Genomic DNA, 13,751 nt, shown 5'->3' on the forward strand with positions numbered 1-13,751 from the left:
CATAAACAGATGCAATTTCAGGCGCAAAGCTTCTGTTATGTCTCCTTTCACACAGTAAGAAATGTGCCTGTGGCTTTTACGGTTGTTTACAATGAAACAATCATTACAACAAAGGCAATTAACAAGTCATGTGTTTTACAAGAGAGTGGAAACCTTGAAATTAACTGGATTTGCATCATTTGCAGATAGTGGTTCGTTTGCCATTGTGGCTGTTAACTGCACGACGAGAGCTGATTTTTCTGTGCACCAGAGTAAATTAGGAGTAAATAACAAAAGAATAATCAAAGTCTTCAATAAGTTAAAGGATAATTGTGAAGAAGGCACACAAGGCAATATATGTATTAGACAAACTGCTAAAGATATGTATCTGTTAAAACCTGTAATGTGTAATGTAAAATGTAATGTGTGCTTTGGGATAGTTGGGAGGACCTTTTGAATTATCATTAATTTGTTGTATCTGTTTTTATTTTTGTTTTGTTTTTATATGCATGTGTTCATAAATAATAAAACCTGCTGTAGTATTTCTCAAACTCATGAAGTATAAAGAGGCTTATGTAATTATCTTCTCAAGCTCAAAAGAAAACAAAAAATGGTTAAAATGTTGTAATCAGCGATGATTTAGTTTATTGTTAATTGCTTCATGGTTGTTGTGATACAGCTTCTTGTTCCTGTTCAAAGAGATGGTGTAACTCTGCTATATGTTTATAATCCTCACAAATGGATTTACTTTTATGGTATAGTTATTTAACTCGTCTTAAATATGTGTTGTGAGTCATTTTTGGCCTGCAGTGACATTGACACATCAGAAGCACAGAGTTATTCAGATACTTTTTGACCTAGAAAAATACATTTATTTCTGATCTTGACAAAACGGCTACAATACAGACTGATGAAACTTTTCCTATATGAGTATTGTGATTTGTAGGGTACTAAACAGTGATTACAGCAACAACCATAAATAAACCACCCCAGGCACTGTTCTATCGGCGTACATTTATCCAGGGGCCAGGGGTAAAAGTGGCATTCTAGAACCACACCACACCTCTCGTTCTATGCTGCAAGTTAATCTCGAGAGGCCCTCATATACTCTTTCTGAGTGTATTTCTACACGGTCACTCTGATAGCTTTTCCCCATACAAGATTCCAATGAATCTGAATATTTGTACAGTATATTTTGTAAGACAACAGACAACTATATGACATGCATTTGCTGCATTATAAATGATGGGTAAAGCTGAAAGGTCAATTATGTGCATAGGATAGGAACTGTATATCCAATAAGTGTGAGTTATATAAAGTGCTATATATTTGTCAGTAAAAGGGAAACAACAATAATATCATTAGAAATGAAGCTGTCATGACTGGACTATGCTAGTATAGTGAGTAAGTAAGTACTTGCACTAAAAGTAAAGTATACTGTTCTTTACCTGAAATATATTCACATTTAGAGATTATTCTAATATTTTGTATTAGATGACAAAAAACTTAAACATTATCTAATCATAGGTCTAGCACTCTGTTGAAAATAAAAAATCACTTCACTACTAAAATTAGTGTACACGCATATAAAATCACTACACTTAAGTGATTTGAACATGAACATGAGTGAGGCTGATATGAATGGAAAGATGTCTTTAATTTGCATGTTAGAGAAGTGTTAGGACATTGACAAGTATTTGTATTTAATATTGTTGAAAAGGGAAGTCTTAAACTATAGGCTGGTTTACCATATTGAGGTTTAAATATGGCTGAAAATTTAAGAACAATCCCAGGCTGAATGTAAATAACTTTTCCCTTCATAAGCCGGTTTTTATATGCTTTGTATGCATACTCAGATGCATGTGGCTGTACCTCCAGCTGTTAGCCAATTCATGTGTTAAAATATTCATGTGTACAAATTATGAGTGCAGCTATATTCTTGTATTTTGACTGGCCTTGTCAGTGGTTTTCAGGCCAAGTAACGCTGAGACTGATTGAGTAAGGACAACCTGGAAGACACCAACTCAAGTAAAAAAGTCTTTAGATATGGCCTCCACAAAGTTGGGAGCGGACATGAGAATGCCCGTAGTGCACAGTGTGGTAAAGAGCGAGAATGCCATCAGGCATAAGCGGTCGATCACCGAGGCGGCAAACTTCCACTCGTTGCACAAGCTCTCCTCCTCATCCTGGTCGCGGAAGCGCTTGGCGATGTAGCGCACCTCCTCCAGGATCTTGGACAGGTCGGGTTCGGCACTGCCGACGGACGCCGAGGACGCCTGGGCAACGCCTGGCAGCAGGACCTCGTCTTCGCCGGTGCCCACCAGCCGGCTGCAAAGTACCCCGGAGTCAGGTGAGGTGGAGTAGTGCAGACCGTCCATGCCGCGGAAGCCGATGAAGAGCATGTTGCCGTTGGTGGCCTGGGGACCGCTGGTGCTGACGTTCAAGTCCACGCTGGACAGGCTGCTCCGTGGACGCTTGTTGTGGCACGCCGAGCGAACCCGGTCTTCACCTGGACGCTTCATGCGCAGGAACCAGGCGCACCAGTTCAGCAGCACCACACGTGTCTTTAGTGAGCACACACAGGACACATTAGCCAGTGTTATACAAGATTCATATTCAGAGCAGAACAGACATAAGATAAGATAAACTTGTATTAATCCCCGTAGGGAAATTCAGGTGTAATAGCAGAAAGGTAATAGGAATAAAATATATAAATAAAAATAAATAAATAAAAATAAATAAGTTAGATAAAACAAATCTGAAGTAGTTGTTAATGCTAAATGGTCACCTAAACCTGAATGGTCTTTGCCTTGTTTCCAACAACATAATAACCATGAGTCATTTGTTCCAATATGACTTTTGTCAAGCTGATATAAAAAGGAGTCAGTTATCTCTGTTCTGCCTGGACCATCAGATCACCTAAAATGATTCATTTTGATTGGTGAGCAATGTGAGTAAGTAATATGCAAAAACATTCTGATCTATGAAATCGTCCTCTTCAACTAAAGTTAACATGATTCATGTGTCTTAAGCAGATGCTGTTTTTTAGATTGCACAAAAGGTACTGAAACAGATTTAAGTTTACTTATGGTTTCATGGCCAACATTTAAAAATATTACGGTGACTTTGACATAAGATTGATTACCTTTACCGAGTACTCACCCATTTTGGCATTTTGCCTCCATCAGGGTCATGATGGTGGTATTGTAACACCCAAACTGTTGCTATTACTGAAAGTCCAACAATAACCATGGTTGTGGCAAAATACTGGGCTGAAAAGAAGAAACAAGGCAAATAGGATTGTGGATCATCTCAGTATTGATTATCTTCGAAGAACTAGTTAAAGGTATACGAAATATAAGCATAAAGAGATTTCTATAAAAACTACAATCATACTGGCTAACAGGAGAAACAGTGAAGGATGTTCACTGCAAGAAAAGCACCAAACTGTGGATAATACCACCTCTATAAAACACCTTCTGCTGTACTCAGGAAACCTGAACTAAACACGGCATTGTTCTATACAGTTCATTCGTCACAACATTCAGTGCAACTCCTTTATTAAACCTGGTGGGACTTAAAGTGGTTCAGTGCACAAACACTTGACAACGAGCTTCCTAAGACCAAAAATGGAAATTCTTCTCCTACTCTTCGAGGACACATAAATAGCCAGACACATTTACAGTAAGTGCATTTGGCCCTCAAGGGAAGAAGTCTGGCTTTATGGTGACCAAGCTTTCATAATTCTTTCATTCATATTTATGTGCATTTCACCTTTGGAATTATTGGCAGCTTCATACAGTTCAAAGTCATTAGTTTGATAAAATATATTACCTATTAGAGGCACAGAGTCGGATGTTGCTGGCATGATTTCTGCTACCAAGAGCATAAACACTGTCAGTGAAAGAAGCACCGTGATCCCTGCAACACAGCATTGGCAAAATGACTTCCAACAGCATAATTTAACAGTGATTAATTGCAAATATTAAGATTACCAGTGCATTAAAACTAAAACTAAAAAGTTAATGTAGGGAGTAACATAGGAAAAGACAATACCTAGATATTATCATCATTTGCAGTTTTAGTGCTTGAATACAGCTGAACATTAACTGAAGTATATACAATTATTTTCAAAAAGATTTCACAGTTAGTTTTGAAGCACTTCTCTAATGGGAGGCTATATAAACATTTAACAGATTTAACATTTGTTTTGAGACCTTTAATTGCGTGTGTGACTTGCTGGGTACCAAAAATGGTTATCTACGTACTTCTTCTCATTGTGAAGTAACTTAAACCGTTCGCCAAAGAATTACATATACAAATAGGTATTGTCTAAGAACTAACTAAATTACATGAGACGTGATGCAGTAGCGAGTACTGTCACACCGATAGTGCATAACATGAGAGAAATGTTTCACTCATTCTCTTCTAAAAGCTCCTGATCTAACTCTAAGTGAAGCCAAATCCACACATGATATATTCTCATGAAATAGAAGATACAACAAAATATAATCAATAATAATTTCACTTACTGAGAGTGTGCTCTCCCTAGACATTAATTAAAAAAATGAGTACACATAAGTCCTGAACTCTATGACTAATTTAATTTTCTCTGGATATTGATCTTGGAACATCACTGTGTGAACTCCGGTGACTCACTGGGACAATGCTGTCAGATAATGTATGACTAATACCAACGCAAAACACCACTACCGTCTTACATGGAAACCCACTAATTCCCTCCTCAGGGATTTCATGGTTGGCATCCAACCAATTTCAGGCTAGGTTGCCTAGGCTGCTCTGATACCTCCAAGCCAAAAAATGTATGCTTTTGGGAAATAGAGCTCAGTGCTTACTGCAATGGAGTATAAATCTTACTCTGAGGAAGGGGAGGCAGGTAAAGTGGAGAAGTTTTAAGCAGTCATCCAATACAGAACATTTAATTGAGTCATTGTATTTATTCCCCACATGAAGCTTGACAACACTGTGTATGATTTGGTAACATTAACTGTTTACATTGACACTTTTAGTTCCTTCCTAGTTCCAAAATGCACATAATACCGCTTACGCAAGGGTACTGATGTACCCTCTACTGAACCAACAACTTTGGGCAGTAAAACTTGAAACCCAATTAGGCAGCACGAGAGAGTGAACGCTCTGCATAATACGCTTTCCGCTGATCAACTCTGCATGCGTGACCTCAGCAGAACACTGTATAGCTTGCATCAAGTGAAACCACGCTCCCATTCATTAGAAACCAACCACACACTGCAAGGTTGCAAGAGACTAAAGAGAATAGATAGTCCGACAGGGCCAAGTGGCTGATGTGGCTCACCGAGGGAGATCTTTTCCCCCGAGTCGGCTGGCAGCAGGAAGACCAGCAGAGCCAGTGTGGAGATGAGCACGCAGGGGATGAGCAGGTTCAGGCCGTAGTAGAGAGTGCGTCTGCGCATCACCACCGTGAAAGTCACATCAGGGTAGGGCTCTTTGCAGCAGTCGTAGAACTTCTCGTTCCTTCTTCCTGGAACCTCTGTGTAAACATGCACACACATGCACATTATCAAACATAGGTGCAAGCACAGATACACACACACTCACACACATACACCCCCCCCCCCAACACACACACATAGAGATAGAGTTGGGGGACATGAGAAGTCCAAATGGAGAGAAATGCATGTCCACAACCCAATCTGAGATGCCCTTCTTTTAATGGATCTATTTACACATCATACACATAACATCAAAATGTATGCTGTATATTTGGGTGAATTGGAACATAAAATGTAGTGTTAACCATCTGGCCTGTAGAACGTTTTAGCAAAACTGATAATGCAAAATCTTCAGGTTTTAATAATCACCAAAAACGGCATTTTTTTGTGAGAACTGTATGGCCACCTCTGTTTCAGAACTATGCTGTTGACCTTTCAGAGAAGCCTATAGCAAGTTATGCTCCTGCTACAGAAGTAAATTATTGCATTGTCATATTTTGGCCAGAACATAATGGTATAGACTAGAGGAAGCATATTTTGTGCTTTTACACCCACTCAAGGAACTGTGAAAATGTTTTTTCTTTTTTGTTTACGTGCTTTATGAAGCACATAGAAAATGTTACTTTGTATGGTGAATAAAATCCGTTATCTTACCCACAAGGTCCCATTCTCCATTGGCAATGTACCCTGTCATATCAGCCTCAATCATCTGCAGGTCTAATGACCAGCCTCCATATGTCCAGGAACCAAACTTCAGGTCGCACCGCTGAACATCAAAGGGAAACCATCGCACATCTATGTAGCAGGTGCTTTTGAAGATTCCTGAAGACAAGCATTGAGGTTGTTTTTTTAGCTCAAAGAGGAAACCCTGAAATGCTGCCAAAAACCCCAGCAGATCCCAATTTTGTTAATCAGACACACAGTTATGTGCTAAAAATAAGCCTAGAATCAAGCATATACAAATAAGAAATTGTTTAAAGTGTAAAAAACAGCTCAGCAAAGAACACTAAGGATGTCAGAACTTCAAATTGAGAATTCAAACAAACTAAATCAAACATGAGAGGAGAGCACTGCTGTACAATATGGAGCCATTAAGCCTGTTTTATAATTAACAAAAGGAATTGATGCAGACAAAACATAAGAACAGACTTAAAGGACCCATCGTATGCCCATTTTACCACAAGTTGATATGGTTCCTTGGGGTCTTAATGAAATGTCTGTAACATATTTTGGTCAAAATACCACAAGGATCATTATTAATGGCATCCTTTTTACCCTGCCAAACACAGCCATTCTGTCAGCGAGCTGTTTTGAGCGCTTATGCTAATGAGCCAGCTAACCCCTCCCCCCGCCCTCCTCCCCCCTCCTCTACGGTTTTGGGCTAATCATTCTAACCTTTTAGTTTTTAGCTACTCATTCTTACCAAGTTTAGTTTTGTAAAATATGGATACGAGATTGTTCAGACCCTGAACAAGAAGAGGCTCCCAAACAAGTTCGAGAATTTAGGGTACAACAGGACGTTTCTGAATGGTAAGTACACTTTGTCACTTCACTTGTTTTTACTTTGGCTAAGGTCATACGGTCTAGTCGGTGACGAGAACATCGCAATGCTAGATAATAGTGTGTGCATGTACGAGTATGTCACAAATACAGTGTGTTTATGTAAGTTACTGTTTGTGAAAAGTGTTTATGTAAATGCAAGTAACGGGAACGCCATTATGCCTGATACACGAGTAAAGGTCCAGCTGTAAAGTAAAATGTTATCTGACAACAGTAATGGACCAAGCAGGTTGTAGTGGCTAAAGTTCCCTTCTTGTTATCAGGAATTCATTTTCAACATATTCATTCACTTAACCACTCTAGACGGAAAGAACGAGTCTCTACGCGTGTTTAGTGCGTTTAACAACGGTAGAAAACAGTGTTTTCGCTCCGTCCTTACTGAATACTGAACAATGAAATAAATGGCAGTTCTTATACATTCCATCAATGTCGAGCAGACTACGTCGTAGCTCACTACCACGCGCACTCCAAAGCAACTCTTATGTCCCATGCATATCTGGTTATTCTAAGCATTGCATGTACACTAAACATATATTAAACTGAAATGCAAAACTATAAAATACAATTATGCAATCATTATAATGAGCAATCACTAAATATGAATCTAAACAAAATAATATCTTAATCTGAGTCTAAATTACAATGTGGAAAATGGCACTAACACAGATGTAGAACATAACGTAACGTGTTTACCTCCGTTTATCAGCGTTCAAACATTGTTTTCTCATTATATCGTTGTATTTGTCAACTTGTGTCTGTAATTGTAACACAACATTCAAATACACTTCACCTGCGATGTTGTCATTTTTTAAAACCCTTTATCTATACAGGCGTAATTGTGCCAAGTGTGAGCAAATGCCTACAGAGCCTGAGAATGGATGCTGCAGGGAGATGCCACAGGTAAAATTATTTGTGAATGACATGGTAATTATGCAGTCATCTTGTTTTATATTCCATGATACTTACACTTTCAATATTCAAGGTAACAAGAAGACTACTGCAGCTTCCAAACCAACCAACGTGCATCATCCGGGACTTTTAGCTGTGTGATTGAATGTGTTCTCACTACAGAATGCATTCAACATCTACAGAGCAGACTATGGGCCTTATGTCTAAGGGGAATATAGCAGTAAGTTGTTTTGTTTTTTATGCATATGAGTCATCAGTGATTTCTGCAATACAAATATAACTGGGGAAGAAAATACAATAAATTCATCTTCCCTCTGTCTTACTTTGCTTACTGCTCATCTTGCATGTGTCAACTGTTGACATGTTACATACCAAAACTGTTTCTATAGACTTGCTTCAAAGAATGCCACAGAGCTTTTTAAACATAGTTATTAAATGTACTGGCTAGTACATGGGTAATAAATACAAAAAAGACCAATTATAATAAAAACATTGATTACAAAATCACAATTTGTGCCATCAGTAGCCATACTGTTAACAAAGGAAGACTCAATAGATGTGTGTCACCATTTATTCTCTAAATACAATGTAAACTTTGCTCAGACGTTACAGGTATTTGGTGTACAGAAGCTTTGTTAGCTGGTCTTGGGGCTTTCTGGGACGGAGAATCTGGGTGGTCCTGCTCTTCTGCTCCAGATGGTGCTTTGGAGGATCTGTCTGACAGGCCACATGATGTAGCCTAGGACACTGTTCAGATGTTCTTCCTTAACCACAAGAGCAGCAATGTTATTCATGTTTTTTCCTGATTGTTATAAAAGGAAAATACTCCATACTGTAAATAAAATGTCATCTCACTGACCATTATCCTTGCACTGCAATGCATGAAACATGAACTAAAAGCCAATACATCTCTAGCATTTGAAGAAATGTTGTATTCCATTACACCTAATATCAGTTTCACAACACAGAAAAGTAGGTACAATAACATTGGCATACTACCAACCCGGCATTTTTCTCATAAATCATTATGAAATAATCATACAGTGAACAGTATTTTTTTTGTTTACGGCCACAACCCACACAAAGTTCTAAATGCCCGTGATATGTTGTGCTGTTGGACGTGACAACAGACGCCAAAGAAACCTAGATGTACAATTGATACAATCGTGAATAATTGCTGTGTCTTCTCTCTGCAGCTAAACTCTCCTGAGCAAGCTAGAGTGCTAATAGCTAGCGAGCTGTATAGCTCTTTTCTATGGGCTTTAGCTACAACTCGTTAGCCCATATTGACACTCTTGCTTGCTCAGGAGATAAGACACAGCACTTATTCACGATTGTATCAATTAACCACCACTAAAATAACACGGTTCATAAATCGCTGTTTGAATTAGTCCCCCTACAACATGCTAACGTCGTTAACCACCACACTGAATGGGCAAGTAACAGAATTATTTTTAAAAATACTTACATTTCCCTCGCCTGAAGTTCATTCAGGGACATTGCCTTCAAATATGAATTCAATCCATTTCGCTTGTGTCTTCTGAGGCTGGAACGTGATGTAGAGATCTGTGCAGCCCACCACAGCGCATCTTGAGTACTTAGTTTGCTTCATGCTGCTAGCTAGCTAGCTATTCAAAGTATATCCGAGCTTTGCAATAATGGCTTGCGCTCTGGCAAATATGTAATGAGTGTGTGGGGGGGGGGGGGCTGGGGATGAGGTGGGGGTGGGCCAAGGCCATGTAGGGAACCTCCCAATGTGTTGTGACAGGCCAATAAAACGGGAATCTCATTCGCAGACTCAATCATGACGTTTCTGACCATAACAAAGATCCAGGAACCATAACAAAGATCGCCAATGGTTTTTTTCCAGCGTTTTTGGGTTGGTAGACACGCCAGATACCCAAATGAATGTGTAGAAGCACTAAAAAAGTGGAATTTTCATAATATGGCCCCTTTAAACAAAAGGCGTAAAGGAATAAAGGATGTAGAGAATGCAGACAGACAGGGGGTTGCATTTATATGAAATAGACTGGACAAGAAAGACAAATGTTGGTGAATTCAATTTGGTTTAGATAGCAGATTGTCAGGAACGTGACCTGATTAATTCTTACCCAGCTAACTCCCCCATTCTCCGTTGCGCATATTTCTCATTATTTCATTACAGCACTGCATGAATGGATCCCTGTGAATACATGTGAGGTCCATCCTACTATCGAATTAATGTCCTCTTGGGTCATGTCCCCTACATAAAATGAAATGCACATGCCAGGGGTGCCTATGTGATTTCCCTCTGACCAAAGTGAGTGTGTCCGGCCAGGAATAAGTAGGAGAGAATGCTGACGAACACCGTGGTACAAATCACTTTTTTCTTGACAGGCAGACACACTGTCAGAGTAAGTGACTTGGCAATCAGAAGGAGACGCAGCCACTGGACCGGGCATATGTGGGTCAGTGGGGGGTGGTCTAAAGCAATGGCTGCAGACTGTCTGGCTCCTTTAGAGACATTTTGTGTTTCTTTTTATGCAAGTCATAAAAGACAACTAATTAGTATATGAAAAATGATGAGCAATAACACTTTCATTAATTGCTGCAAGCTGTAATTCATATGGTTGTACCCTAACTGAAAAAAGGCCATTAAAATAAACAGGGAGTCACCCTACGAATGTTTTCTAAATAACTACAGCCAACAACCACGCCCTTATGAGAACATGGGTGCTAAATTATACTCATGGTGAAAGATCAGAGGGCCTCCAAGGTCTTGCATCAGCTCTAACCAGTGTCCCGTGACAAACACTATCCATCACATCCAATGTAACAGACGAGAGATGCAGGTGGCTATAACGTCAACGTCAACCCTAATAAATCCTGACCAGGACCACAGCGAAAAACATTTGTGGCAGGTTCATTAGTAATGATGTTTTTGATGGAGGAAGGCTGGCCTACCTGGTGGCATGTACTGGCACGCTCCTGAGGAGTTCACCAGCACGTTTGTATGAAACGTGGCATCAAACCGCTCGTCAGCACTGGGATGGAGAGATATGGAGAGTGAAGACAGATTTGTTTATGCGCTGATCTGACCAAATATTATCAGAAATCACAGTTTAAAAAACAGCACTGTCAGCTCTCCGTAGAAGTATCAGAGTATACAATGAATCAATACTGGCTTTATTGCATTTCATCCTGTGAAACTACATAAGATACTGATCAATTGCTTTGCAGGTGCAGGACAAAAGGGACAAACATAAGAAAAGAGGCATACTCTTCAAAACTTCAAAGGATGTGTATTGATTATTTATGCTTCTGACAGCATTATCTTACCTTGATGGAAAATTCTACTTAAAATGCAGGCTTTGAGCTCGATCACACTGTGAAATTGTGTATCAATCATTTCCTGCAGTCCGATTAAGTCTGCCTTTAACTGAACTTCCCACATGAGTGATTCACCTGCTGGCTAGCAACATTTCGTATCTAAAAGTGAATCCCCATGAGGTCTGATCCGAGGCCAAGGAAGGTGGACGTCACTGAAGAGGTCCCATGAAACGGGAGTCAGTGAAAAGCAGAGTAATCACCACCAAGGTACAGGCATGGTGTCTAATGACACTGACAAATGGGGCTAAAAGCTTGTTTTCTTCATTATGCAGGGGAAGCAATGCCTTAGAGATCTAATTTATGAACATTAGCCTGGGTGATTCATCACTTTCAAAACAACTCTTAATCAATAACTCAGCAGAGAGCATATGCCAGTACAGGTATCTTTCCAATTCAGAATCACTGTCCTCCTTTTTTTGGTTTCTTCTTTGTTTTTGTTTTTAAGGTGCTCTTAAAGAAAAAGCCTGTCTGCCTTAACGCTGGTTACTCCAGCACCCTTGGGTTTGAGTGGTACTCAGACCTGCTGTCTTGATTACTCAGCAGGCCATGATAGTTTATGGGAAGTGGCACGCAAGCCTGTATTTTCACGATCTATGGGCCAGTGTTGACACTCAGGCACGTTGGCTTGTCATTTCTAGAGAAGGCCATTTAAACGCGGACACCGAGTAACCAGAAGAGGCAGGGTCTACTGAGCAATTATATTAATGCATTCTCCATTGGCCGTGTTTCTGTCTCTAGTATTTTCCATTGTAACAAATCAAAACATTGAGTGCCAAAATATGGTTTAAACGTAATCATTTTTATTTAACCGTCTGTGATTCTTCCTCTTGTACTTTTAATAGCCATTGAGGACCTAATGTGTGATTAAGTATTTAAAAACTCAAAAGGGTGCCTTGCCTCAAAATCAGAGTATTGTACAGACATTGATAAAGTGAGATAGCACAGTAGCTTCTATAAAAACAGTCATGGCTTTAGAAAAAAATAGTCTGCCATATAAATATATTATCTTATACTGAACAATTGGCTCAAAAGATATACTATCTGATCGACATACCTGTTGTAAAGCAGGATGTCTGGCTTCCATATTTGGTTGGCAGGAAATCTGACATTGGAAACGCCAGGATAATCAGAGGCATTCCACTGAAGGTAGAAATCATCCCAGTACTGGGGAAGGGAACACACGTATCAAATACATATATTTTTTCTGTTCTTTTTTTCAATGCGTTCGGTGGAAATATAACTTTTCCTTTGTAACACTAGGTATTGTGCTTTATACCCATGACAACATTAAAGTCTCACACAGCAAGAAGTGGAAAATAAGATCGAAATCAATTTTAGAATGTGAACTACCTAGTGCTCAAATCACAATCAATTGCTGGGCCAAAATGGATTTTATTTCCCCCTTCTCTCAAGTGTCTTATGAATGAACACGATTGCTATGTGGTCTGACAACAACAGCTGTGAATAAAATGATTTGTGATGAATTTCTTAATTGGTACACAAAAATACAATCAGTTATGTGCAGAACAAAAAGCTATAAATGTTTATGATCAATCATGTCATAAAGCAGTTCCTTGAAGTCAATGTGGCGATGTGAGATTATGCACTTACAAACGGGGATTGTGAAGCAGCAACTGTCAGAAGCAAAAAATGTAAAGACACTGCGATAGTACATCCATCTAGGATGCCTTAATGGTGATTTAGACTGAGAGACTGTGTGTGTCTGTGTGTGTGTGTTTAATTCTCTTAAGGTAGTTATGACCCTCTGGGGATTGCGCCAGAGGCAAGGAGCTGTCTGCAGAGGGGTATTTTTGGATAAGGGTCAAAACCATCAATGAAGACCCCCGAGTTCGTATGCCAAGGCTACACATATCAAATTGACAGCCCACACAAAAACAGATTGTTTATTAGGAAGTGTTGCAAGAGCATTATGATGAGGCACATTCTTCTCCTTATGAGCCATGTCCTCCCACCTGACTTACATGCAAACGTCAGGATCAGTGCAATACAGGAGTTCCATGAGAGAGGTGCAGTAGGCTTATAAGCTTATCTGGAAGCATTTTACTGCTATGCTGGTCACGAAATCTTAAATGGGATTAAAATACAAATTCCATATATATATTATATATATTATTATACACACACATACACACACAAACACAAATATGTATATGCACATATATAAATCTTACCAGTTGTAGCCATATGTTTGTTGTAAGAACTTGATTCTTCTCATCCTGAATCACAAACAGAAATAATAATTGAGGAATAACCTCTCAGTTTCACAGTCTGACGGGACAGTTTAAGTCAAAACATCATCACCAAACATGCAGTAGACATACAGTCCCCTGTAAAAAGTCAAAATTAGACCAGACACAAATAGCACATCATACAGTGAAAATATACACAGTATTTGAAAACATCACCACGCTTCTGGTCTTG

The 13,751-nt window shown here is 39.3% G+C and overlaps 1 protein-coding gene across 2 annotated transcripts in view; it reads right to left on the reverse strand.

The window, feature by feature from the left end:
• Window positions 1-250: 250 nt before the first annotated feature.
• Window positions 251-13,751, reverse strand: part of LOC105892878 (A disintegrin and metalloproteinase with thrombospondin motifs 7) — a 114,417-nt gene continuing 100,916 nt past the window's right edge. Inside the window, exons 25-32 of one of the 2 annotated variants that reach the window (XM_031569256.2) lie at window positions 13,502-13,546; window positions 12,364-12,473; window positions 10,884-10,963; window positions 6,126-6,293; window positions 5,315-5,509; window positions 3,814-3,900; window positions 3,142-3,251; window positions 251-2,543 (exon numbers count right to left, since the gene is read on the reverse strand). In XM_031569256.2, coding sequence (XP_031425116.1) covers window positions 2,004-2,543; window positions 3,142-3,251; window positions 3,814-3,900; window positions 5,315-5,509; window positions 6,126-6,293; window positions 10,884-10,963; window positions 12,364-12,473; window positions 13,502-13,546 — 1,335 coding nt within the window. In that variant the 3' untranslated portion in view covers window positions 251-2,003. The remainder of the gene's footprint in view (window positions 2,544-3,141; window positions 3,252-3,813; window positions 3,901-5,314; window positions 5,510-6,125; window positions 6,294-10,883; window positions 10,964-12,363; window positions 12,474-13,501; window positions 13,547-13,751) is intronic. The other variant, XM_031569257.2, reaches the window with a different exon arrangement.

This window comes from Clupea harengus, chromosome 6, assembly GCF_900700415.2.
Source record: "Clupea harengus chromosome 6, Ch_v2.0.2, whole genome shotgun sequence".
In the NCBI taxonomy this organism is placed as follows: domain Eukaryota; kingdom Metazoa; phylum Chordata; class Actinopteri; order Clupeiformes; family Clupeidae; genus Clupea; species Clupea harengus.